The sequence below is a fragment of the Cynoglossus semilaevis genome, chromosome 3 (genome assembly GCF_000523025.1).
Source record: "Cynoglossus semilaevis isolate Cse_v1.0 chromosome 3, Cse_v1.0, whole genome shotgun sequence".
Lineage (NCBI taxonomy): Eukaryota > Metazoa > Chordata > Actinopteri > Pleuronectiformes > Cynoglossidae > Cynoglossus > Cynoglossus semilaevis.
The window spans coordinates 8,345,205-8,369,865 of NC_024309.1; the positions used below are offsets into that span (position 1 = coordinate 8,345,205).

A 24,661-nucleotide genomic window follows, 5' to 3' on the forward strand; every position below is an offset into this window, starting at 1 on the left:
GCCTAGCACAAGTACACGCTATTTCCCAAGAGGTAAAAGTATCCAGTATGTAATTTTCATTTTCTACTCTGCAGAAGTGTAACTACAACACCCTCCCAGCCAGGCATCAATCTATGCCCAGGGGCCTCCAGGCATTAGAGACTCATTCTGGTGCCAAGAGGAGTGGGGAAACTCGCCTCATAGAATATGTGTCATGTCTTCTAGTTATTCATGTAGTTTTTCATGCTCTCCCAGTGGAGGGTAACACAAACATGCCAACAGCAGGAGGCCACGGGCGCCAAGGAAAACAAAAGATGTTTTGGTTCCTCTGCGAGGCCAAAGGTGCGTGTGAATGCTCAAATATGATTATTAGGAGACATGTTTCATACACGGAGACATTGAAGACGATGCACGTGAAAGTCATTCCTCATACCTAAATAATCTGGAAGAAAATTGCAATTTACTACTTCATGTCACATGTTGCTAATTGGAAATTAGATCCAGAATTTATCCCCATAATTTACCATATTTCAGAGGACTCAGTCAGCAGCGTGATGTAAACAGCTGCTGGATGGCCGAGGCTGGCTGTACTGTCCACAGTGTCCAAGCACAATGCTGTACAGACGCAGCTTTGTAGAAGAGACCTGGCCCTACTCACAAGCCATATTTGCTTGTGTTGATGGAGCAACTCAGGCATAACTAGAAACTGTTACCAGATCTGGGTCAAATTTGCCTCCTTCTGTTGTTATGGCCTTAAACATCTGTGTTTTCCTCCATGTTTGCTCCTTTTTATTATCTTTCGTTTGAGAGCAGAGTAATCACTCAATCGAAGCAAACACGAGGGATGGATCGTTTTCCACCTTAACAAAAGCTTCATGGTTCATTTAAGGTGAGCTGACCAAAGAACGGTTTAATTTCTTAAAGGCTTAAACACAGTTAATCTCTGTTGGCATGCCTGCGCCACTGCAAACAGGCTTATGCTCAAACAAACTGCCAATCAGGCCTGTTCTGCTCTCACTGATCGTCCACATACAACTGACATAAACACACACACACACACACATACACACACAACACAGACAGAGAGTTCAAGGAGTGAGCAGTCTGCAGTGGCTGGATCTGAGGCTGGAGGAGGTTTCACCTGCTGGCTCTGAACTCAGCACAAAGGCCTCATTGTGATCAGTCAGATTCCACTGTTAATCATGGCTGAGATTACAAGACTTTGACACACACACACATTCGTACATTTGTGTGTGTCTGTGTTTTATATACCAGAAGTCACACGGATGATCATATAGTCATGTGGAGGAACTCACACACTTGTAAGACGCCACAGATCACAGCTTGTAAATTCCACGTCTTTAATCGCTGTGTTTGGATTTTTTTTAAAAGACATTTTTAAAGGATAAGATTAGATAGGGTGTCTTTGAATTGTGGATTTATGTGGACACATTGATGTGGTTATGGACCAGCCTGAGACATGGACATCCAGTCTCAGAGGAAACAAGGCTCCAAACAGGAAATAAAAAAGGAAAAATAGTCTTAAAGATGAAACTCTTAACTGATGTTTTTTGTCTTTTTGTCTCATTTATATAAAATGATTAAGTTCTGCAGACAATGTCACATTATGGCAGTCAGTCATAAAGGGTCATTGTTTCCAGCGCAGCAACACACCCTTTCAAGACGCTTCCTGTGTTGGAGTTCTACTGCAGGACGATGCCACCATCTGCTGGCTTAAATAAAGACTGCATGGAGCTAACGTTCGTTTTATAGTCTAGACTGGATTATATTGGATTAGATTAAACTCTATTGATCCCACACTGGGGACATCGTTATGTCCCAGCAACAAAAGGACTGTGCAGTAGAAATGATCTAAGACAATGTATACCCTCAATTTTTAGAAGACAAAGTGATTTTGTGCTTTTTGGGTGTTTGTGTTTGACTGAGAGAGTATGAGGGGGTCTGGGCAGGCGTGGGGAACAGAGGGGGTGTCTTCATATGTGTCAAAAGAGGGAGAGAGAGAGAGAGAGAGTTCAGCTTTGCCAAAATCCTCCTCTCATCCACTTCCTGTGTGAGGTCAGTCCAGGACAGAGCTGGCACAGGGACCTGTCCAAACCCGTCCCTCTCGGTCCATCAACAGACAACCAGGGTGTCAAGAAAGGACCATCACATTGTCCTTCACGCTGGGAAGGACCACTGTCCCCTGAGCAGGTGGAGACGAGTTCAGTGCGTGTATTCCAGTCCAGTATGTTGTTGAGGCAAAAACCCAGGTATTTGAACTCCTCCACAATGTCAACGTCCAGACCATGGTGTGCAGCGGTTTCCTATATGAAGTGCTTGGACTGATGTTAACCCTGCATGCAGATGGTACACAGAGGCAGCGCAAACTTTGACTGCATTTTAGTGGCCAAGTGTATTAAAATAATAATCAGTCTGTTGTGCAGACACACACACACACAGGTGTATCTCTTGTGGATAGTCCAGCTCTGGGGACCTTGTTATAGATGGTGTGCCATCTGTGCACAAACAACAATAATCCCTGTCAATGTCTGCTTCATTTTATGCAGTGATTTCCCTCTATTTAAACACATTAACATACATATCTTTTCTTTATATCAATATTCTTTCATTCCTTATAGGTGTCCAAATAACTTGGGAGTAGTAAAGGACAGCATTATTATTATTATTATTATTATTATATTTTTTTATTATTATTATTAGTAGTAGTAGTAGTAGTAGTAGTAGTAGTAGTAGTAGTAGTAGTAGTAGTAGTAGTAGTAGTAGTAGTAGTAGTAGTAGTAGTAGTAGTAGTAGTAGTAGTATTAGTATTATTATTATTTTATTAATTATATCCACTATGATAATTTGATAACTGTATCAGAGCCACAAAGGGTCTAAATAATGTGTTATACTAGGACCTAGTAACTGAGTCTTGAACTTGTGCAGGTGTGGCAACTGGGCCGTTTCTTCTCACAGCATGTTCCCAATTACATCATGTCCCCCTCTGTTCAGACTCCAAGGCTAATGATGTGTTGGCAATGACCCACCAGTGTCCGTTGTGACATGGAGGGCACAATCGCTCAGCAGTAGGGGACCAGTGTCAGAGTAAAAGCTTCATTCTTTCAAAGTGCTGACCCACATTGGCTCCAAAATAGGTCTGCTCTCAGTAATCTGATGAAATATCCACAGGACAGTGATTTTAAAAAAAGATGATTTCATGTAGATGTGAACACATCCAGGTAAAATAATATGGTATTCTCAAATATTGGTCTTTTGAAACAAAAGGAAAACTACAGCTTTGTGGCAGTCAGCCAGCAAAGGCTGGGATTAAAATGTTTTCCACAAGCACTCAGTCTGAGTCTCTCAGGGGACAGTGTCCCTGATGGACAGCATCATGGAGGAACGCCATGGCTTGTATGAGAAGGTTTAATAAAACTACATGGTGAACACTGAGATCTGCTTTTTCTAAAGTTGCTGTGGTCGACCAAAGGTGCAACTTCCGCTCCGTATCCTGTCATCCGTTTGCACCTTTCTTTAAATTAGCAACAATAATTAGTGTCTCATTTGGTCCGAGCTGCAAGTCACTTGGTGATGAGTTTGGACTGGGATGAGTAAAATAACAGGGACATGTTGCATTACACTGTCAGCTCTGTACTGTATTTTAGTTCCACGTCCTGTTTGTGCCTGGGATGGACAGGCTAACTGTCCAGGGTGTACCACGCCCTTGTCTGACGTCTGCTGGGATTGGCTCCACAGTCGCTCCCCTGGAAAGGATGAGTGGTGGATGATGAGTAAATGCTGTTTGTGCTGCATGCACAACATATGCTTTCCTGTTGGCATGACAAAAATGACTATATATAAGCTATTATAATAATGAACACATGGGGGACCTACTGTACATACTGACAAAAGGAACCTGGATTTTGAGAGTCTTGTGCTTTTTCTGCCACTAGAGGTCATAAGCTGCTGACTTACCGTGGTGTCAGTATGGAGCTGTGTGTGATCGTAAATGTTACCTTTGTCGCTGTAAACCCATCATGTAATTTAGTGCACATTTATTTTGAGACATTTTATGAGTAAAATATTCTTATTTTCCCTGATGTTAATGTTTTGAATTGCATTTTTTAATTATTTAAGTAAAGAAAAAAAACATTTTTTATTTCTGGTCAAAGCATCTTCAGCTCTAGACATTTCTAGAAATGTTCCTATTAGGCCCGTACTTAAGCCAAGATTAATTAAATGAGCTCCAATGCTGCCATCTAGTGATTTTCACTGTTATATACAGCCATTTATCCCCAGAACTATTTTTAGATCACACATCATTTGGCAAAAACCCGATCATTGCGTTATCGGTTTTTCATTATCAGAAGAAAAACCGACAACGATTCCTACAGATATTGCATAATTATGCTAATATCGTCAGCTGATATTATTGAACGTCCCTAATAAATATGCATGCGTGTTGTATCAGCTGTTCCCTTCTTATTTATGTCCATTGTCTGACCTTTAATTACTTTAAAATAAACACACCCAGCCCCCAACGACAGCCCTTCACCCCACTGTGCAGACACTCACCCCTCAGTCATCCCAATGTCCTGCCAGCTGTCTATTTTGGATGTCCACGTAATAGCTCTTCATGCAGTTACAGTACTGTCTGACTGGTCCCCTGGACTTCTTCCAAAACATATTCTGTGCTCAGGAGTTGTGAATGAAAATTGACAATGACAATAACTATTGTACTACCTCAACAGAAGCTTAACTGCATCATTTATCCCTTTTACAGAGAGCGACGTATCCAGATTAACCAGTGTTCAAACAGGCTCAGGTTATACCGCTGCTCAAAAACCCTCCCTTGTTTTCACTGAGTCTCATTCCTCCCATTCCTGTCCAACATCACTGAAAGGGCGGTCTTTTTAAACATCCAAAAATTAGACTCCAAAGTTAGCACAAAATGGCTAAAAATTATAAATCATAACGTGAGCATTAAAACTGCTCAAAGATAAAACATTACAAACACTACCTAAAGTTTGCAAAACAAGACATAGTTACAGTGTACCATATATGGAAAGTTAAATCAGTTAAAGTTTACCTGAACACAATGCAAATGGCATATTACAATCATAACATCGTTTCCGTCTGACCTGCTGACCTGACATTTTCCATGCTTCATAAACTATTTTGTTAGGTTGCATTCCACCCGTCCAGTGCAGTTTTTACCAGGCTCCTGATCATTCAGGGCAGCGGTATTGACCAGTTTATTCACTCTGAGCAGTGACACACCCAGGTTACAATCATGACGCGTCTGAAAATAACTAAACCACCGCTGCTTTTTTAAATTAGAATGATTTATTAGCTGTTGATGACAAGCTATTGATGGGGAGGATGTGGAGGGTGAGTGTTAATTGTCCTGTTATTTCGAGACAGTTAAAGAGCATAACGGAATCAGTGCAACGTGCCAGATCAAGCGGAACTGAGATACAATGTTTTCTACCTGATCTGTCTGTATGCATTACCCCCCCCTCCTCCCCCCCCAAGGGATTAATTAGTTCTGCCAATCTCTATCTCTCTATTTGAATGTATGCATTTGCAAACACCCATTCAGAGGCCACGTCTTAACTAAGTTCTTTTGTTTTGTATGAGACTCTAACAAGAGACAGTTGCATAAAAACGGATTTCGACGTATGTACAGACGATGCACCAACATTTAAAAACATCATTTACACAAATGTTGCTTTGTTAAATGGGAAGTTTGCAGTTTGTTTAACTTTCTGGTTTTCTGTTTGTCAACATTCGACATGTAGCTCCCATTCCTGACCTGCAGGTGGTGCTTTGAGTTGTATACGTTGACCTTCACAATTAAACTCTTGAAGCTAATTTGCACGCTTTTCGACATTAACGCATGAAACGTAATTTTACTTTTGAAAGTTCTATCTTTTATTATTGTTGCTGTAGACCACTGGTGCCTACAATTTCGATTTTGAAATATTTATCAGTTGTTTTTCTTTAGATTTTACTAAACTAAACAGAAACACCATTTGTTGCCTTCTGCCATCGGTACCTGCATCGAACAAGTGAGAAGGTCTTTGATCCTTTGAAGAAAAAACACTTATGTTTTGTGGCTATGTTCCAAATTCTGGCAGAACTTTGCCAAACAGTTACCAACTACCAACCAAACCCATCAGGTGGTATGAAAATAAAAGATGGAATCTAAAGAAATTAATTTGAGGGGGAAAATCAAAAGAATGTTGTGAAGCAACATCATGGGTTGTAGCCAAGCATCATTAGGACGAGAATTGTTCATATGGATGAAGACAAATGACAGACAAGGAAGGAGGAGGGTGTTATGTAACATTGGAGAAGAGGGAGAAGGAACCGCACAGCTGTTTGTGAGCCGGACACGTGCACGCGCGCTGTAGCCAGTTGGTGTGGAAACCAGTCGGCTCATAACACCGGCGTGAGTGCGTCTCCTCTCCACTTGAAGTGTGACTGGACAGGGCTGCGAGAGCATGGGGGAGAGATTTGTAGTAGTGCCAGTCGACATCGGTGGAGGTGTCGCCGGGGATAGGGAGCACTCGGACGCGGTGGTCGCTGATCCGGCACCGGACACCGGCGGTGGCTCTTGCAGCAGCAGCAGCGCTGCGGGTGGCAGCCGCACGGCAGATGCAGCGGAGGACTCGGTGTTTGAGCCGGATGACCCCAACACCGCGGTGCCCATTCTGGAGTACAACAGAGAGCCCAACAAATACGGTGAGACGGCCGTGCGTCCTTATCCTTATCCCCGCTGTCTGTCAAAGGATTAGGGGGACGAGTTTAACTCGTGAGACAGTCGTGGTCACAACAAAATAACAATAAGAATAATCAAAATATCTCGTGTCAACACGAGGAAAAATGGTTTTATTCCAGAATTCATAGGCTCACCTGGTCTTAGTTTTATTTGACTAAATAACACAAGCCTGAGGTGAGGACTAAATTAAAAATGTGCCTCACCTGTCTAAATGCGACTAATTGGGACAAAGCAGTGGTGTAAACATAGAGTAAATTTGAAATGTTATAAGTTTTAAAACCTAAAACAATGTAAACATTATACAGGTCTGTGTGTTATATAACAGTTATATTTTTCTTTTTACTCATTTGTCGTGATTTAATGTTGTGTCTAAGAATTCAAATCAGAGAATATTAAATGCTTAAATCTGGAATTTTAATGGTCTTTGGGGGGAAATCCGTTAGGGACTGGTTAGGGACACGGTTCATTTCTAGAAAAATATTTTTAAAAACAACTGGTAACTTGTTTTTCATTAATTAATTAATTTGAATTTAAAAAAATGTATTTTGAGTTGAATAAACGCTCCCAGGGACGTCATATAAATAATCCCTTGAAAAAGGCTAAAAAATAATGTGTAACCAAAAAATATACCCTAATCCAAACTGCCTTCATCGTAGGGCGGGGTTTCTTCACATTGTTTTCTGCAGTAATCCTTGACTTGGTCCCAGACTCAGTGTCGAGCGGTTGCTCATAAACAAGGTGCTTCTATAGCAACAGGTGGAGGGTTGGAAAGTGCTGGAAAATTGCTTGGCACACTGGCAGGGCAAACAAGCAACGTTACTGTACCGATGGCTGACTGTGTGCACAGTCGATCGTTGGTGGGGGTGGGTGGTTGTTATTGATCTGCAACTGTTGGAGCATGAAGTCTTTTGTTTGGTCGTGGTGGAAAAAAATGGGTCAGTTGTTGTACTATACTACAGTTCTTTTGAACCATGAGTATTACAGTTTCTTATATCACTGGTACTTGATTGATATTTGGATTGATATGTGCTATATTCACATCAAAGTACATGACACCAACCAAAGTAAATATTACTGAATTTTGATGATGATGGTTGTTGTGTTTTTTTAAAGGTGAAAATCCTGTGCATCCATTGAGTCACATGAACACATAACCTCTTTTGCCTTTATCTCTGAAATGTCTCCTTTGTGGGACTTTATGCGTTTATGTTCTGGTATTAAACCTCTTGTTTACTGTTGTTTGTTCCTCATCAGTCCATATTTTATTGGTGTGAAAAAACACCATTCGTCATACATTACTATCAAAGATGGTCGGCACTTAATGTGAATGCCTGTGATTTGTTGTTGTGTTAATTACCTATACCGATGTCATGTGCGTGTTTTGATAACATCCGTTATAATGTGGTTCAGATCAGGGCATGTTTTTGAGCGAGTTAGTTGGTTAGTTAGTAGCTTGGTTAATTTCTTTGCTTGTATTTATCAGCTTCTACTCCAGATTCGTCACATCACTAGTTCTTAGTCGGTCTAAATTCATGAATTGAGTTTCATCCTAAATCAGGTTATGTTCAAAGAAGATGGGTGACACGGTAAATGAGACTTAGAACCACAACTCGTGTTTGCCTTTTGTTGAGCATTTCTCTCATCCAGACAGGACAGTATTTATTGCGTGCAAGCTATCATTAGCAAATATTCTAATCTCCTGAATGTTTGACACATGACCCCTAAAGGAGAGTGTGTCCCATTAGTGGACATGTGCACAACTCGTTTGTGCCAGAGAGACGAGGAATGGCTGCCATCTCTGTCAACATTGAAGACAGACAACGTTTATTTAGTTAATCCTCCCTGTGTGGAAATATGTCCTCCTCATTTCAGCTATTTACTGTATGTGGGAGCAGTGGGGACGGAGCAGTGGCCTCTAGAAGCATATGGAGGGGACAGCCTGAGGGGACAGTGGCCAGATGAGTGGGTACGGAGCCAGAAATGTTTAATGTGAATCCTAGTATTTGGTGCCTTTTGCCGTTGTTTCATCATTGTATCACAATGTTCCTGACAACAGGATAAAGTAGAATTGCTGCATTAACCCAGTTGAGATCCACTGGTCGAGCTTTACACGCACCCTCTCTTTGTAATGACAAGCCATGACCCAAGTCATTCTCAAATTATGAAGCTTTGACTGAGAGTCAGTTTTAATTCACAAACCAAATCACCTTCTCCCCATATTAGCTCCTTAGTAGATAGTAGAACAGTGAAAAGCACTGTGTTTCTCCCATGCTCAATGACTATACTGTTTGTATGTAGAGTTTGCAGGTCTCCTATGACGTGAGCAGGGCGTCAACTTTTAACTGTATAACGGAGTACTGTTGGCACCTGCTGTTAACTTTTTTTTTTTTTTTTTTTTGCATTAGAAAAGGCGTGTGACCCATTTTTGAGGTATGACCCCCCTGTTGAGAATCCCTGATCGAGACTGAAATGTTACATTCATTTTAAGTATAGAGTTGTGTTCTCTAGTGTAGGATTGAGTAACAAATCTGTGAAAATTAAATACACGTCGATAGTCGACAGTAGCTGCTTTTTAACGCCTCTGCAAAAAGGAATGAAGTGCATGCCGAATGGCGAGGGGAGTCGAGGGCAGCAGTCGTAGCGCGTTCTAAATAAGTCTGTTTACATAAGTGATGTTTGAAACACAGTGTATTAATAGTTGGTTTGATGGAACAACGGCCGGTGCTGCATAGATGAGTATGATCACATTTGGATTTGTGGGGGATTAACTAGGCAGTGAAAGATGAATGAGGCTCCTTAGTTATTATGGACGTCCAGGAGGTGTCAGATTTAAAAACATAATGTGACAGTATGCAGACACACACACTCAATATCCCATCTATAACGGTTCACGGTCTTAAGATTGAAAAACACTTGTGTGTTGCGTGTATAGTCGAGGAGTCGGTCCTTAGGTTTTCGACACAGTGGCAAATATACCACTTAAAATAACATCACCATAACTGTCACAATTCTATTTTTAGATTTGGTGTGAGCCTGTAGTTTGCATGTCTGACTGTGACCTGGACTAGTTCACCCGAATTCTCATCCTTCCTGGACCGCTGACAGACGTGTACTGATTTCTGAGTTGAAGTCTTTATTGTTTTCATTGTCTATGGCTGTTGTTGTAAATGAACTTGGTGATGAACCTTATTACTAACTTAAATCAGTGGCCCCAGATTAATTGTAATGAGTAATTTACAATAGGGTTTTTTGTTAGGGTTTTTGCTATCTATCTATTTATTTATCTATCTGTCTATCTAATCTTTGTGGGAAATCAGAAACAGTTAACAGTTTATGGACATCACTCTTAAATGAATCGCACGTCGACTGTTTTTAACATTTAGCCTCCATGCATGTGTGCATTCATGTTTTAAACGGCATGCACCTTTGGGTGTCATGTGCTGCCCTTTCTGCTTTATTTGGAGCCAGGCTGTCCACACATGGACACACCAACTGGTGTCCACTGTATCTGCACCAGCTCCTGTGTGTCCTCCCAGTTTGTGGCCTCCTTTCCCAGTGCTGTGTGGGACGTTTTTCCCAGTTGCTCGTAATGTACACGCCTCCGTAAAGGGGGAAAGGGGGAGGGGGGGGGAGGAGGGGGCGATCAGTCAGAATGGTTCTTGGAGAATACACGCTGTTGCACAATGAAGTCCAGTGTAATCAAGTTAGTCATTTGCCTTTAAAGGTCATTAATGACGTCGTGTCCTTTGTCTCTCGGGGGTTGTAATGATTTCCCCCTGTTCCCATAAACATAATGATGGCGTAATCCTTCTGCTGCACATATTCCTCAATTAAATTGGGGAGAACGGTCAGGGGTGGGTGGGGCTGCCCAATTACAGCCCCAAACTCATTTATGCTTACTCCAGACGCAGTCGTGTGCTAACATTCTCTCGTCTTTTTCGCAATACAAGTTACAAGTTTAATTTTTTTTCATTTATCCTAAAATATAAAGTACATTCATTATCAAATCAACACCGCTGATAATAGTAGTAATAGAAAAGTTAGCTGGTGCTTATTTTAGGACAATAATCTGGCTAGATAAGATATAATAAGTGTAGTAGCCGAAGGCCATTACGCACAGGTCCATGTGGAAAAACTACGACTTGTTTTTTCCCATCAGCCTTTCTACATTTAGTGGTTCAAGTCATGGAGTTTTCCAGCATCTGCCCCTGTAACATGTAAAAGGCTAAGTAAAGCACACACTGTGAGTCATTTGGTCTTCACGGTCCTAAAGATATACCAAATAAAGTTTACAGCTGAATAATGTCTGTCCAGCCAGGGTAAAGACTGTCGATGATGCCTGTAATAAGTCCTACTGTTGTGATTTTTCATACCAGTGGTCAGCGGTACAGTACGTGTCTAGCCGGGGCGTTACAGTCTTAGTGGATATCACATGTCAGAAATGTGAAGGGAGACGGATCATAGGAGTATCATGTTCAGCCTGTCTTTGAATGGAGAGCCTAAGAATGACCTGTGTAACCCCAGCCCTCCCTCAGTCAGCCAACTGCAGTACGTACACTCAAATGCCACGGATGCAGTGGACGCTTCTAACATCATCTAAAAAGGAAGTGGGCTCACAAAACACTTGAGTCAGCTTCTGTTTTTTCTGAAGGCACCCAATGGCTGGTATGAGCCTCCATCAACCTGGCATCTCATAGGAGATAAGACTAATCTGTTGGCACACTCAACAGATTAGCCAAATTAGCCAGACGGCCAAATGCGCAAATAAGGTTTTTTTTTTCTACTGCCTTAAATTTAAAGCAGAGTTTTATTGACTTTTATTGACTTACTGTTTTTTGCAATTGTTCGGGGCACTACAAACCTGATTCAACGAGTGACCCAACATATGTGGATATTTTTTGATATGGACATTTAAAAGTTAAACAATTACTTTTTCGAAAGCACACTATAAATATTATTATTAGTTCATTTGTTTATGCTTTTATCATTTAAAGATAATAATTTATCTAATACAATAAATTAATGAAGTAGAAAAAGAAGAAACAAACGTTTGTAAGAAGATATTTAAAAGAATAAATGGAGAAAATAACATCTCATGTCCAATCATGCCCATATATGGCATTTTACGTATTTAATAACCACATGTTGATAGTAAGAATGTAATTATTAGAAAGTGCAGAAGTCTTACTATAATTATGTTAAAAAGTGCTGTCGTTTTGCTACTTTTGGCGTCTCTACGATGTATTCCCATATTTGCTCAGTAGGGGGGAGCAGAGAGTCATGTAGGCTCCAACCAGCAAGTGTTTAAATCCAGAGACAAAACTTGGCAACAAAGGTCTCACGTAAAGGAAGACGATGAAGATTTGTTGTCCAACAGTACTGTTGTTCTTGGACTTTCTCCTGGAACTGTTTGTCTCATCAGGCGTTTTACAGCCCCAGTGGAATACACCTGTGATCAGGTCAGGTGATAATTACAGTGCAGACAGACAGAAGGTGATCTGATTTATCTGCACTACCACGACTGATCCCCTATATGAATAAACACTCCTCACCTGATTGGGCAGTATACCTTTTTACTGAGGTTTTTTCCAAAGACTGCGTGAGACTCCTGAAGTCAGACTGTGTCCTTGGTCTGATCCCATCTTGTCTGCTCCCATCCTCCCTGCCAGATAAAAATCAATAGAACTATTTTTGTTTAAGAAATCAAGCTTGCAGAAAATAAATCTGCTGCAACAATATGTTATAATGTATATCTAAAATTAAATGTAAAGTAGATTAACATGATTTCTTTCTGCATGTTTCAGCTTTTTAACCTTTTTATTTTTCCTTTCTGCATTAGTTTGTTCCCAGTAGTTTAACGTTTCAGCTTTTTAACCTTTTTATTTTTTAACAAACCCCTGACACCACTCACTTTGACCAAATGATTCAAGCTTTAACAAAAGAGTAATCAGGCTTCTCTAGGTGGAAAACGTCCTGGGAAATATTCCCAACACCATAACCGTTACCGTATGTGTCCGGTTTTGTTTGCAGTGTAGTTTCCAGTGCACCATTTCTGTAAACACCCTCATAACAGGGACATTGTTCTTGCTGTGTGGATGTGTTGACTGTTCCTGAGAAGCAGTCAGTCTGTCTGCTTGCTTAATCAGTGGATTCCAGTTACATCACTGCTTATTCACTGAGCGGGGAGCCGATAAGTGCTCTCTCTACAGTGGCAGTTGCTTCAGACCAGCCAATAGTTTGGTTTTCCCTGTTCAGTTAATAATCCCACCCTTACCTTGTCCTTGTTTTTCAACCTTGGGGTCGCCAGAAGTGTCTAGTAATTGATTTAAAATATTGATAAAATATGTATTTTTTTTATTTGAATCACTATGTATAAATACATCCAACTGAAATCCATATATATATATAATCCTTTACTTTTATTGAATTAATTTGACCTGCTGCCACATTAGAGGTAATTTTCCCCGGTCCTGCTGGATTTCTATCCTGCTTTAATGAAATACAGTGAAGGAAATATTATACTGTGTTATTCATTAAAATGAACACCATCCTGGCATATGTAATTTCCAATTTAGCGTTAACATGTTTTCTACACAGTAGTTGTGTCTTGGTGTCCAGTGTTCTCCATCCTTCTGTTAATTAAATCCTGAGTTTTTTGTGCATCACATTTGGGAAGTAAACAGAGGAGAGGTTTTCCTGATCAGGGTGGGACTCCAGATGTTTTGCATTCATGTGACAGAGACATTAGTGCTGCCTTGTTATGAAGCGACTGCAAACGTGTAACGCTCTGGCTATTTCCCTTCAGTTGTGTTTCTTTCTTTTCTTTTTTTTTTTTGTTTTGCCATGATTTCCATCACAACTCAGTGCTGGTGACCCGCTGTTGAACACAATACCCTGTATCATCATCTGTGCCCCGGGGAAATGACTCACGGTTTATGGATTGGTAATGAGCTAAGCTGAAGGATTTGGGTGTTGGAGAGCAACAGTGAATAAATGTTATGAACAGGAAACAAGTCAGATTAGAAACAAGAAGGAGCTGAAATACGAGCATAAAGTTGCCGCTAGTTATTGTAAAAAAGCCGTTCTGCCTTGTCATGTTGCCCGGTACATTATTAATGACATGTGCATTAAGCATGTGAATACCATTGTGTCAACTCAACATAGGGGTGTGTGTCCAAAAGGACAGTGTATGTCTTTAAATTAGCCCTGCCCACCTCGGACTATGCACATGGGGTCAAATAACACTGCATAGGAAGCGAAGAGTGTGTGTGTGTTTGTGTGTGTGTGTGTGTGTAACATCCCTCACTGGAGCAGCTCTGGACTTCCTCTTCTCCCTGTAAAACGGCTGCCACTGCCGGCTTTTGTTGTGTGTGGAACACAGGGGACATTCCTAGAAATCAACTTTGGCCTCAGGCACAGAAAGAGTGGCACAACTGGGCTCAAACACTCACCAGCACAAACGCATGTCATTTCTTTTTTTCTTTTTGGTACTGTTGTTTGAGAGTGTACTGCCCCCCCTTGGGCGGGGCACTTCTTCCCTTCCTTATTTGGATTGTCGGTAGAGGTACGGGTCACATGGGTGTACAGTAAAAAAACCCAGCGATAGGAACAAAAAAAACTGGAGAGCAAGAGTCGACAGCTGCCCTGGAGGGTTTACTGCACCGGGGGCAACCTAGTCAGGGGAGGGGAAGAGGAAGAAACGACCGCAAACAAGAGCAAGAAAGAAGAAGACAGTGACAGCTATTGGAGGGAAGAGGAGAGAAAGAGACAGAGGAGCAGCAGAACAGCCGAGAGGGAGAAGAGGGAAAAGGACCGGACTGTGACAAACGGAAGACTCTTGAGAGGCTGCACATGGTGTAAAAATGCCAACAAATTTCACTGTAGTTCCAGTAAAGGACAGCGCTGGGAAGGCAGCAGAAGGGAGTGAGAATGATGTAGATGACAGCAACGTGCTGAAAGAAGAAGATGAAGAAGCTACAGGTGAGAGCGGCACTTTTTATTTATCTTCATCAGCCGGCCGTGACACGAGAATAACAAGACCTTGACAACTTTTTTTTTCTTTTTTCTTTTTTTTATTTGATAGGGAAAGCATTTTAAGTAAGAGGTACTTGTGGAATGTTCCAGACTTTGTCTGTGCGGCGTCCTGTGCAAGCTGATAGTTTGGCTTTGTTGCTGCCTATGTTTAGACTGTGTGGGTGGATAATGTGCAGGGAAGATGGCAAATTTTAGAAAAAGCATGTTTATTTTCCAGCCACTTTAAGAAACGAGGGCTTCCCTGTCATGGCTGTGGTAATAAAATAAAAAAAGACTATAACAGGAACGTATTTCCTTCTTCCCTTATCAGCTGCTGCCTGGGTTTGGTTCCAAATTACTTGAGTTTTATCACTTTTTGGTTCTCTGTGTGTAAACTACCAACCCCAGTCATTGTTACATTAGGTTTTCTTCAGTTGAGGCAAATCTCAAATATTTAAAGCTGTCTCAATGTGGGTCAAATGTCAAATGTCTACATTTACCTTATAAATGCCATATACAGTAACTACAACATTCCACCAAAATAAAACTTAAAACAACTCGGCTACATTTTCTTTACCAGGACAAACTTTGGAAAATAATTCATGGAACGAGGAGTTCCGTCCTCCCTCTGACCTCTGCCAACTTGAAATCAGCATATTTTCAAGCACATGGTTTACATTTACTTTCAGAGTATTCACAAAGGAGAGATCACAAGGTCCATTTTTGAACAAACCTCCTCTCTCCTACTCTGTTCTGCCTGGACTTCACAGCACTTCATTCACTTGAGAAATCTCTGGTAAAAAAAAAAAAAAACAAAAAACAAAAAAACCAAGTGGTGTTTAATTTCAGTGTTGATGCAGTAATGGTGCTGCAGTGCAGCGGGGTTTGGCCTTCTCATCCTTGTCATTGTTTGTGCCCACGCAGCCTTGACAACATTTTAACAGTACAGTAAAGACCTCACTCTGAATCTGAAGCCACAAAACAATATGAACTTGTTGTTGTCTGCACTAATGGTCCTTTAATTGATTCCCAGCAACTGTTTGCAGACCACAGATTGGTCACAGGAAATTACATCTGGTTTCACAAATTAATGCACTCAAATTTTATAACTTAATATGTATCTGTTATACGCAAAGCATGGAAAGTTTTTTGGTTAAACTATGAAAGATTGATTGTTAATTTCTAGCAGTCTCTATTGCAGGGGTTACCAATTATAATTTTCAAAGGGCCAGATTTTTCCTGGGGGTGGGACACTCAAATAAAATAAAATAAAAATCACATTTTGGTGCAACTTTATTATTTGATGTTTTATAGAATCCAGTCACTGGCTGAGTTGGACGGTTCAGCCGGTCAGCTATCTGCTGCAGGGCGGCAGCTGTTGTATTGGGTAATGCCTCGTATTGATAGCCTAAAAAAAACACTAATCTAGAAAATCCCTCTTTCAATCAAACAGCAAACAACAGATGAAGGAACGAGGGACGGCTTTTTTGACAGATGTCTTTGTTCGTTGTCTTCATTGATGTAAACGTTACACTTGGTGATCCAGCGAAATGACCAGAGGTTTTACCATGGGTCATCTGAGAGAATCACCATGTTCCGCCTCAGTCAAGTTAGCAGTGACTCTTATTGATTTTCTGCCGCCTGGCTTCCTGTTGGCTGAGTAGAGGGAGGTGAGACCCCACCCCCATGCTGTAATGTAATGGACTCCAGCTCCACTTATTTACACCAAGTTCCTTCTTTGTGCTCTTCTCCCTTCCTGGTACTTTATGTTTCCACTGCTCATGTTCTAAGAGGACGACTGCTGATGTCTTTCATTTCTGTGAAGTACACTGCTAATATGATTATTTATTTTTTTTTAATTTTATCATAGCCAAGAAAACCATGATATTTTTGTCCTTCCATCTGAAAAGAAGCAGCTGTTTCTTAAAAAGAGGATCGCTCAAAAATGCACTGAAAATTAAGGACATTTTGACATCAGAGGAAAAGTGTCTGAGGGAGTGGACAACTACAACTAAGACACGTTTACAAAGAATCACTGTGAGCCTTGGGTTAGTAGCATGTTGGATATTTTAGGTACCCACCGAGTAATGAATCGCTCTTTTATTAACCTAAATGACGATGTGATGAGGTAAATAACCCCTTCATTTTGAGTGCAGTTTAGGCCTAAACTCCAGCCAGTAATCTGGGTGTCTGAGTGTCTGCTGCCTCTGTCCGTTGGTCTGTGTGCCCATCTGTCCTGGACATGTGTTTCCTGTTTATTTGTAAGGCAGATCTGGTTCTGTTTAAAGCTGCTTTTTTTAAAAAAAACACTTCTCTGTGTTTTCTTTTATTTGACTTTTATATTTTGTCGTTGACTCTGTGTCCGCGAAGAACTTTGGAGGAGGAGTGTTGTTCTTGTCACCCCGAGTTGATGTCTGACGCTGCAGTTGTAGTTTAATACTTTGACATATTTACTTTTCATTTTGGTTGCCAAGTATATCCCTCCCCTCATTCGTCAGAATTTGTAAATTTGTTTTAGGAACAGGTAACGTCTCAATGTGTGTCTGTACGAATACTGTCCCACATCAAACCTTCTTTGATGCCAGTCGTAGAATCACTGTGACTGACTCAGACTTAAATGTTTAGTCTCACCGTGTTCTTTTTTTCCCCCTGTTATATTCAGTCTTAAGTCACTATCTTGTGCACAAGTGATTCCTTGACTCATCATGGAGAACTGGTTCACCGTGTCAGCACAGCGGCATGTGACTGTGACTCTTCATGCTTTTGTTTGAAATGTCAAATACACACTAAAGTGTAGTGAAGTCAAGTTTCTTTTTTTCTTTTTTTTTTTCTACACTTCTCATCCTGGCCCGTCTGACCCTACACTGTTATTCAACCATATTGACTTTTGTCAAATTACTTAGTCCTGCGTGTTCTATCTGCAGCACAGTCACACACACGGATATTCAACGTGCAGCCCTGGGGTCGTAGAAGACTTATCTCCAGAGACTTTTGAAGTTTGGAATTAATATGCACTGTCAGACTGAATGGAAACTGAATTAAGATATAGAAGAAGCATATTTCAAAATCTGAATTATCAGGTCACGTAATAAACAAACAACAACAAGAACAAAAAAAAAACCCACTGAAGAAATGCTTCCTGGAATGTACGTATGTTGTTTGCTAAAAATAATAAGAGGAAACCCCCAATGACTGAGTGGCTAAAAATTGCTGAGTGCTTCATTTTTTCCCCACTGTACTATTAACAGACCCTGCACCTTGTCAGAATGCAGCTTTCTCTCCTGTTCAGCGATCTGCTCCCCACCAGTTCCACGCTCAATATGGTTTCTCTGATAAGCCTTTAACCAATGCGCACTCGATACATTTTTGTGACCTTTTCTGTGACTCGATTTTTATCTGTTCTTTCTCTGTCAGCTATAGCTTTGAACCGACTGACCTCACAAAACGACATCACCAACTGTGAATCAGTCTTAACAAGAAACGGCAAATAGAGTGAGGAAAGGTTGCATTTATATTGAATTCACTAATTTGAATTTTTATTACGTCAACAGGTTTTGGCGTCTGATGCAGATCTGTGTCATTTCATAATATGTCGTACTGGTCAATTCCGGCTGTTAAACCAGTTAAACAGGTAAAAAAAAAAATTACTCGGCCATGTATTAAAAAAGCCGTCAATGACTCCACCTACTGCCACCTATGGCCCAAATTAACTGCAGCCTCAGAGCGGCTGCTTATTGTCAATAATAAACTGGAACTGTTTTGGCTACATTTGAAGTGGACCCAGAGATGCAGTATTTTATTGATCCACCCTTTATAACAGGAATTTGGAAAGCTCAGTTTGCTAACCCCAGCTGCAGTAACTAATAAAACGAGGAGAGTTTCCGTCGTTATGTGGTAAATTCAGTTCAAACTGTGAGGTAATGGCTCACCTTTAAAGGGTGAGTGAAACCACTTCTGGTCTGGAATGAAGTGTACTAGGTTTTATGGACACACGTACTCACTTGTTAATGAGGCACCGTGTAGTGTGTGTTTGTTGTTTATGCAGAAGTGAAACATTAACATTACTCTCCCCTGAATATGGTTAGTTTATACTATTGTGTAGTACATCAAATAACCAAAGAACTAGAATTGTATCCATTCACACTCAAACCCCTTACGCTTGTCTCATTGGTTACTATTTCGACCAGGGGTCTCAACCCCTGGCCTTGGTTCCTCTTCCAGTCCCCCCACAACCAGCTGGCAAAAAATCTTAGTTCCTTATTTGTCCCACAATGGGGAAATCCACAATGTGAGTGTTCAAGCTTGAACCCACTGTTCTTAAAATGTTCTTTTTTGCATTGAACTTTGGAAACCCTGTGTGGCCTCCAGTTGAAATAACAGTCGGTTAGTTTTGATATTGCAATTAAAAAAACAGTTTGGTCCCAGAGCTGGATTCTCCGTCATTGTCCCATCACTACTCTACCTCAGTAAGACACTGGCTGTTTAGTCCAACAGCAGTATTTGACACAGTTGTCTCCATCCTCCTCACCCTTATCATTTGTCATCAGCGTACACAGACACGAGTGCACACTGTGTCTTTTTCCTATCACTCTCACCCGTGCTCTGTGCTGCATAATAGACAGTGATGTTTACTTGAAAGGTTTAAAAGCTTAGGACGTCATTAAGTGTGACACGCACACTGATGTGGGCATATGGGTATAAACACACTTTCAAAGAGACACACACAAAAAAAAAAACTATTAACATTAGCCGTCTGGCATCAGTCCAAGTCAGGCTGGGTCCTGCTTAATCCTGTCTAAAGTGTAATACAATATCTTGTCTCTAAGCTGTGCTCTGGCACACGTCAGATGGCAGATGATGACAGTGAATACAGGATGGAAACATTCAATGCAAGAACACATCGTTGTTTCTAAAATGTTATTTAATTTTTCAATGTCAAGCACAAATTTAGATGACCAGTATTAAAAAGAAAAGTCCAATAAAAATCATTGACGGACGTTGGACATCTCGTCCATTTAAGATCTCTTCAGAAACCACTGTAGGAGGAGCACCCTCGTCATGGCTCCTGTGTTTTATAAAAAGATCCAGGATTAGCCTAATCTAGTTAAGTGATTTGTTCCTCTTTTCACATGCTCTTAGATGGCCAACCGAGGCGCAGCCAGGGCAGAGGGAAACACCAGAGCGCCAGACGCTCGTGAGTTTCGGTGGAACAGTTGGCCCCCAGCCTAGTCCACCACTGTCCACAATGTTAGTGGGTCTGGGCCACATGGTACGTCTGAGCCTGGCTTTGGTGTTGAGACGGTTTAGATGGCACTCACATTGATGAGAAATTCACTCGGTGTTAAATGTTTTATATACAGGATTATTTCAGTTCAGACGTTCAGTAAGATGGAGCTGAAGAACCGTCGTCTTTTTTGCTGTCAGGCCTGTTTCAGTGTGAGCTTTGCTGATCAATTCACTATCTCACTCTTCGACACCCTGAAGGTCAAATGGACAGGGTGTGAAACTGCTCCGTCACTTCATCAGTTGATGTTAAATGATGAACTCCAGGGTTTCTTGTTTTGTTTTGTTTTTTTGCATGGTGTTGCCTTTGCTTTTTCAGCAACAAACTCCCACACATCGTGATTTTACTTTTCTCGGTCTCCTCAGCTCCGTGCTGTGTCATTAGTTCATTCTCTGTTTTTATAACGTCCATCGTCCGTCCTTCCCTCCGCTGCTGCTGCTGCTCTACCTCAGACCCGTGGATTAGTGACTGCTTTTTGCTGTCTTTGCTCCGCCCTCTCTGTGTGTATTTTTAATCTTACACACATGTGTTGTTGTGTGTGGTAGCATCAGAAGCTTAGGGAGGTGTGTGTGTGTGCTAGTCTGTGGATAGGAGGCTGAGGGCGCTCTCTGATACCTGGCTGATGTCGCTGACAGTGTCGTCACGGGCCACTTTTTACACACACACACACACACACACACTGAGTCCCAGAAACAGCTGATCCTTACATTATCCACACAGTGCAGCCAGCATTTCTGACTTCTGCACTCCACTAGGAGTATTTCTGTACTTTGGACCTATATTGCTGGAGTTCCTCAGGGAAAATTAGTTTTCCCTTGTTTGCTCCTCAGAATGGAGCAAACGGGAAGTTTGCGGATGAAGGGTAAGTTATTCGTTACTCGACTACGTCTTTGTTTCTTTTTTTTTTTGAGTAAAGCTTTGTTGAAAGTATTCGTGTGATGCTAGTGAAGAATATTATTGTTGTTGTTTGGTATCTTTTACATTGATGAGTAGATTATATACAGATTTGTGCAAAGCACAGATGCTTAAATCATAAACATTCTCTTGTAAATACACAGTGGAGTAAAATCTCAAACTTCTAAAGACAGATTGCTGAACTTTGTGCTATTGTTACAGGCAGAATAAATGTCGTGTATATAGACAAATGACCAAGGTCGAATTACCCTTTCATCTGTGCTGTATTTTTAAATTAAAATCTACAAATTAATTTACTCATTGTTGAAATGAATCCCAGACAAAAAAAGTAGATCATCATTATTATTAATATGTTTGTTATTATTCATGTTCCAGGGAGTCGGCAGTGAATCTCCGGCAGTGTTAGGCAGCTTACCATTATCAGTGTGCTGCTTAGAGGATATAAATAGGTGGTCGTTTATCACCACCTTGACCAGTAAGCTGTACTGTGTGGTGGAAAGGTCTGGTCGTACCTGTACCTGCTGACTGACCTGACGGTGGACGAACGAGCATCTTACTGTTGCTAAGCTAACTGCAGCATTTTAACCGGTTTAACAGTTTAAACCAAAGTTTTGTGTTACATCATCATGTTGAGTTTGGAATGTCCCCAGCATAAAAGGGATGTGCAAAAACAGTAAGGGGAGATGCAGTACTGTGTGATACTGTATGTATCCTCTTACTGTCAGAACATTAGGCACAGCACATAAACACCTCTCACATTAGCAAGAGGAAGGAAAAACCATTCATCATTACAGATGAACAACAGAATGATGCAGACGACGTCCTCGGCCGCTATGGTCGGTACAACAAGGCGTGCAGCGCAGGTGTGTACAGTGTAAAGCGGTATCATTTCATAACTAATTCCCCTCTAAGAACGTATTTGCACCCTACAGCATAGGCTTTGTGAGCTGTGATAGAACCGCTGATGTCAGCACAGAACGCGTTGGGTAATAATGTCAAAGAACAGGTTGCAATTTTGCAGGGTGCACAGGGTCGATCATGGAGTTCTCACTGGGGACAGAGCTGTGCTATGACGTCCGAGGACAGCCTGCGTACACTGTACTTGGGATTCAAAATCAGGAACAAGAATAGTATTTTGTTTTTTTTAAATGTGATGCAGACAAAGTTTAAAATATATTAATCAGTGTTTCATTAATAGGAATAAAACTTTCCCCACTCTTAAGGCTGAACGTCAGTTACGCGTTTGTTTTCATTCATCATTTGCGGATAGCTTTCGTTAATTTCTAGCAATTTGTCTGGTCGCTACCATCAACGTAACCAGATTATGTTGATGAAATCTCAGATTTTCGAGAAACCATGTGTTCAGAGGCTAACATCTGTTTACTGCTGTACATTTAATCTGGACCATTCAATAAGCTACAGTACCACGCCTGCTGTCTGGAAGTTTCTCATATTTATTATTTTTGTTTTAGGGATTATATATTCCTCAGAGGAATATCTTGTTTTATGTATCCTTGTGTTTAAGGAGCGTTCAATAACAGCACTCTTTACTTCGCCAACTGAAAAAACGACCAGCTGGAACCATTTTAGCTGAAATCTTGATTTTGGTTTAGACTGTGGTTAATGAAGGATGAAGTGACGGGACATGTGACGTGACGTTTTAGTACAAAGGAACAAACCTCAGTTATGCTGGGAACTGTTACGATGTGGAGAAGTATTTCTGTTCGTCATTGGGCATAATTTTGAATACCGTGTTATTTTACGTTTTGAAGATTGCAAATACTGGCTTAAACCAAATATACACTGGTTAAAAAAAAACGCTGTCGTCTCTCTGAGTGTGATACAAATTAACAGTACTAATAAACAGTCAAAACATCTAAACAGCTGATATTTAGTTCAGATTTCACAACTGCGTCGCGTCGTTGATTTATTTGTTGCTGATGTTGCCTGTTTGAACGTGTCCTCAGAGACACACGAAGGTCCTTGGCTTTTTTTGACAGATTTCTTATTTGGTTCATAATTGTGTGGTTTGAACAACAAATCCCTCTTGGCCGTCACTTGACGTCATTGCAGTAAAGTTGTCGGTTTCCTTTTCAACCCATCTTTGTACCTGTAGTTGATGTTGCACCAAAGAGTGTGCCATATGAAGAAAGTGTCGTTTGGCAGCCCTGGACATTATGGTATGATGTATCCTTCATAGCAGCAAAACAGGCCACAGGGGAGAGTTGCTTGATGGAAAAAAAATGCATTGGTATGGACCAGGACTGCCTAGCAATTTTTAATATTCATCATATTAATTTGTTTTTAATTGATTCTTACACCTGTATCACAGATATTTTACAACAACACTATTAAACTGAAACCAACCCTGAAAGGAAATACTTTTTTTTTTTACTGAAGTCTCTTTGTGGCAGTAATCCCTAAAAGTTGAATATTCTGCGATCTCTTCCTGTTTGACACCTAAAACCCTTTACGCAGAGTCTCACTCTAAAAGTGGAAACCAGTACGGATTTGGTGACCACGCTGCTAGCTTTAGCCTGCTGAGTGTCGATGCGGCTTTCTTCAAAGAGGATTGCAGCCCACGTCGTTTAAGAGGAGAATTATCTGTGGTGTCGCGGCCAGGGTTGAGGTTGTGTTACCTCGGCCAGCATCCTGGTTACACCGGGGAGGAATATAAATGTATTCTGTTCTCCCAGCTTAGTGAAACCCTTTGTTCTGATCTAATTCACTGTGTTCTGGTGTTCCACTCAAACACCGTGCTCATGCAGATCCTCTAAGTACAAGGACATAATGACTTTCCCTGTGATTATTATTGGGCTAAGCCTTGCCACAAGCCTCTTATTCCCCTGCAGCTGGATGAAGCAGTAAAAGTTTGATCAAATCCCTGGTGCAGTCAGAGTTCAACACTGATGGATGTCGGAGCAGGGGCGGAACACCGTGCTGGGCTGGGCTCACTAATGGGAAGGGTTGATAACTGAATGAATTAAAATGTAGAATAACTGTTGTACTGTTTTGAGGCAATGTATTGAAGCAGATGTTACACCCTTTTTCAAACACAAATGTGTTGAAGTCAAGTATAAATAGAGCAGCTTACCGACTGCCGTCTCCAACACCATCAACGTTGCATGTTGATGGCATTTTTAATCCTTCCTTTTCCGCCTGCTTTACCCTGGCGCCACGCCATCCTCACCTGAACCAGACGGAGCCACTCGTGACTCACATAAACAGACACGTCTGATAGGGCAGCTCTGGCTGGAGACTCAAGATGTAGTAAAAAAAAAAAAAAAAAGGTCAGGCTGTAGTTGTTCCAACAAGAAATACAAAAATGATTTAAATGTGGTTGGGGTCTGTAATGGAGAATCCACCTGTTGATCACATGCATCGACACAATGACTGTGTTATCACGTTTCTATTCTAAGTATCACCATAGACATGCTAATCAGGTTTTAGTTTCCCAGCGTAGCGTAGTGCAGTGAGTCTGTGTATGTTGTTGTACCTAACACCTAGTATTTTAATAATCATTTAATAATAACATTATGACCAGAAATACCTTCTAAGTAATTAGATTGGATTCTGGATACGCTCAGGTTTCTGCTCTCAGTAACCAGTCACAGAATAGAACACCTGTTCACTGTAATCGACATGGATTATCAGTAGAAGTTTGTGAGTGTTGACGCTGAGACCGT

General features: G+C 41.0%; 1 protein-coding gene across 6 annotated transcripts in view; it reads left to right on the top strand.

Annotated features, from left to right (window-relative positions):
- Positions 1-6,112: 6,112 nt before the first annotated feature.
- slc12a7b (solute carrier family 12 member 7b) overlaps positions 6,113-24,661 on the top strand; it is a 35,420-nt gene continuing 16,871 nt past the window's right edge. For 5 of the 6 annotated variants that reach the window (XR_003049439.1, XM_008307747.3, XM_008307748.3 and 2 more), the window contains exon 1: positions 6,113-6,726. Coding sequence is in view for 5 of the 6 variants with exons in the window: in XM_008307747.3 (XP_008305969.1) it covers positions 6,486-6,726 (241 nt within the window). In the remaining variant the exon portion in view is untranslated. Of the gene's footprint in view, positions 6,727-14,001; positions 14,744-24,661 lie in introns of those variants that run through there. The other variant, XM_008307751.3, reaches the window with a different exon arrangement.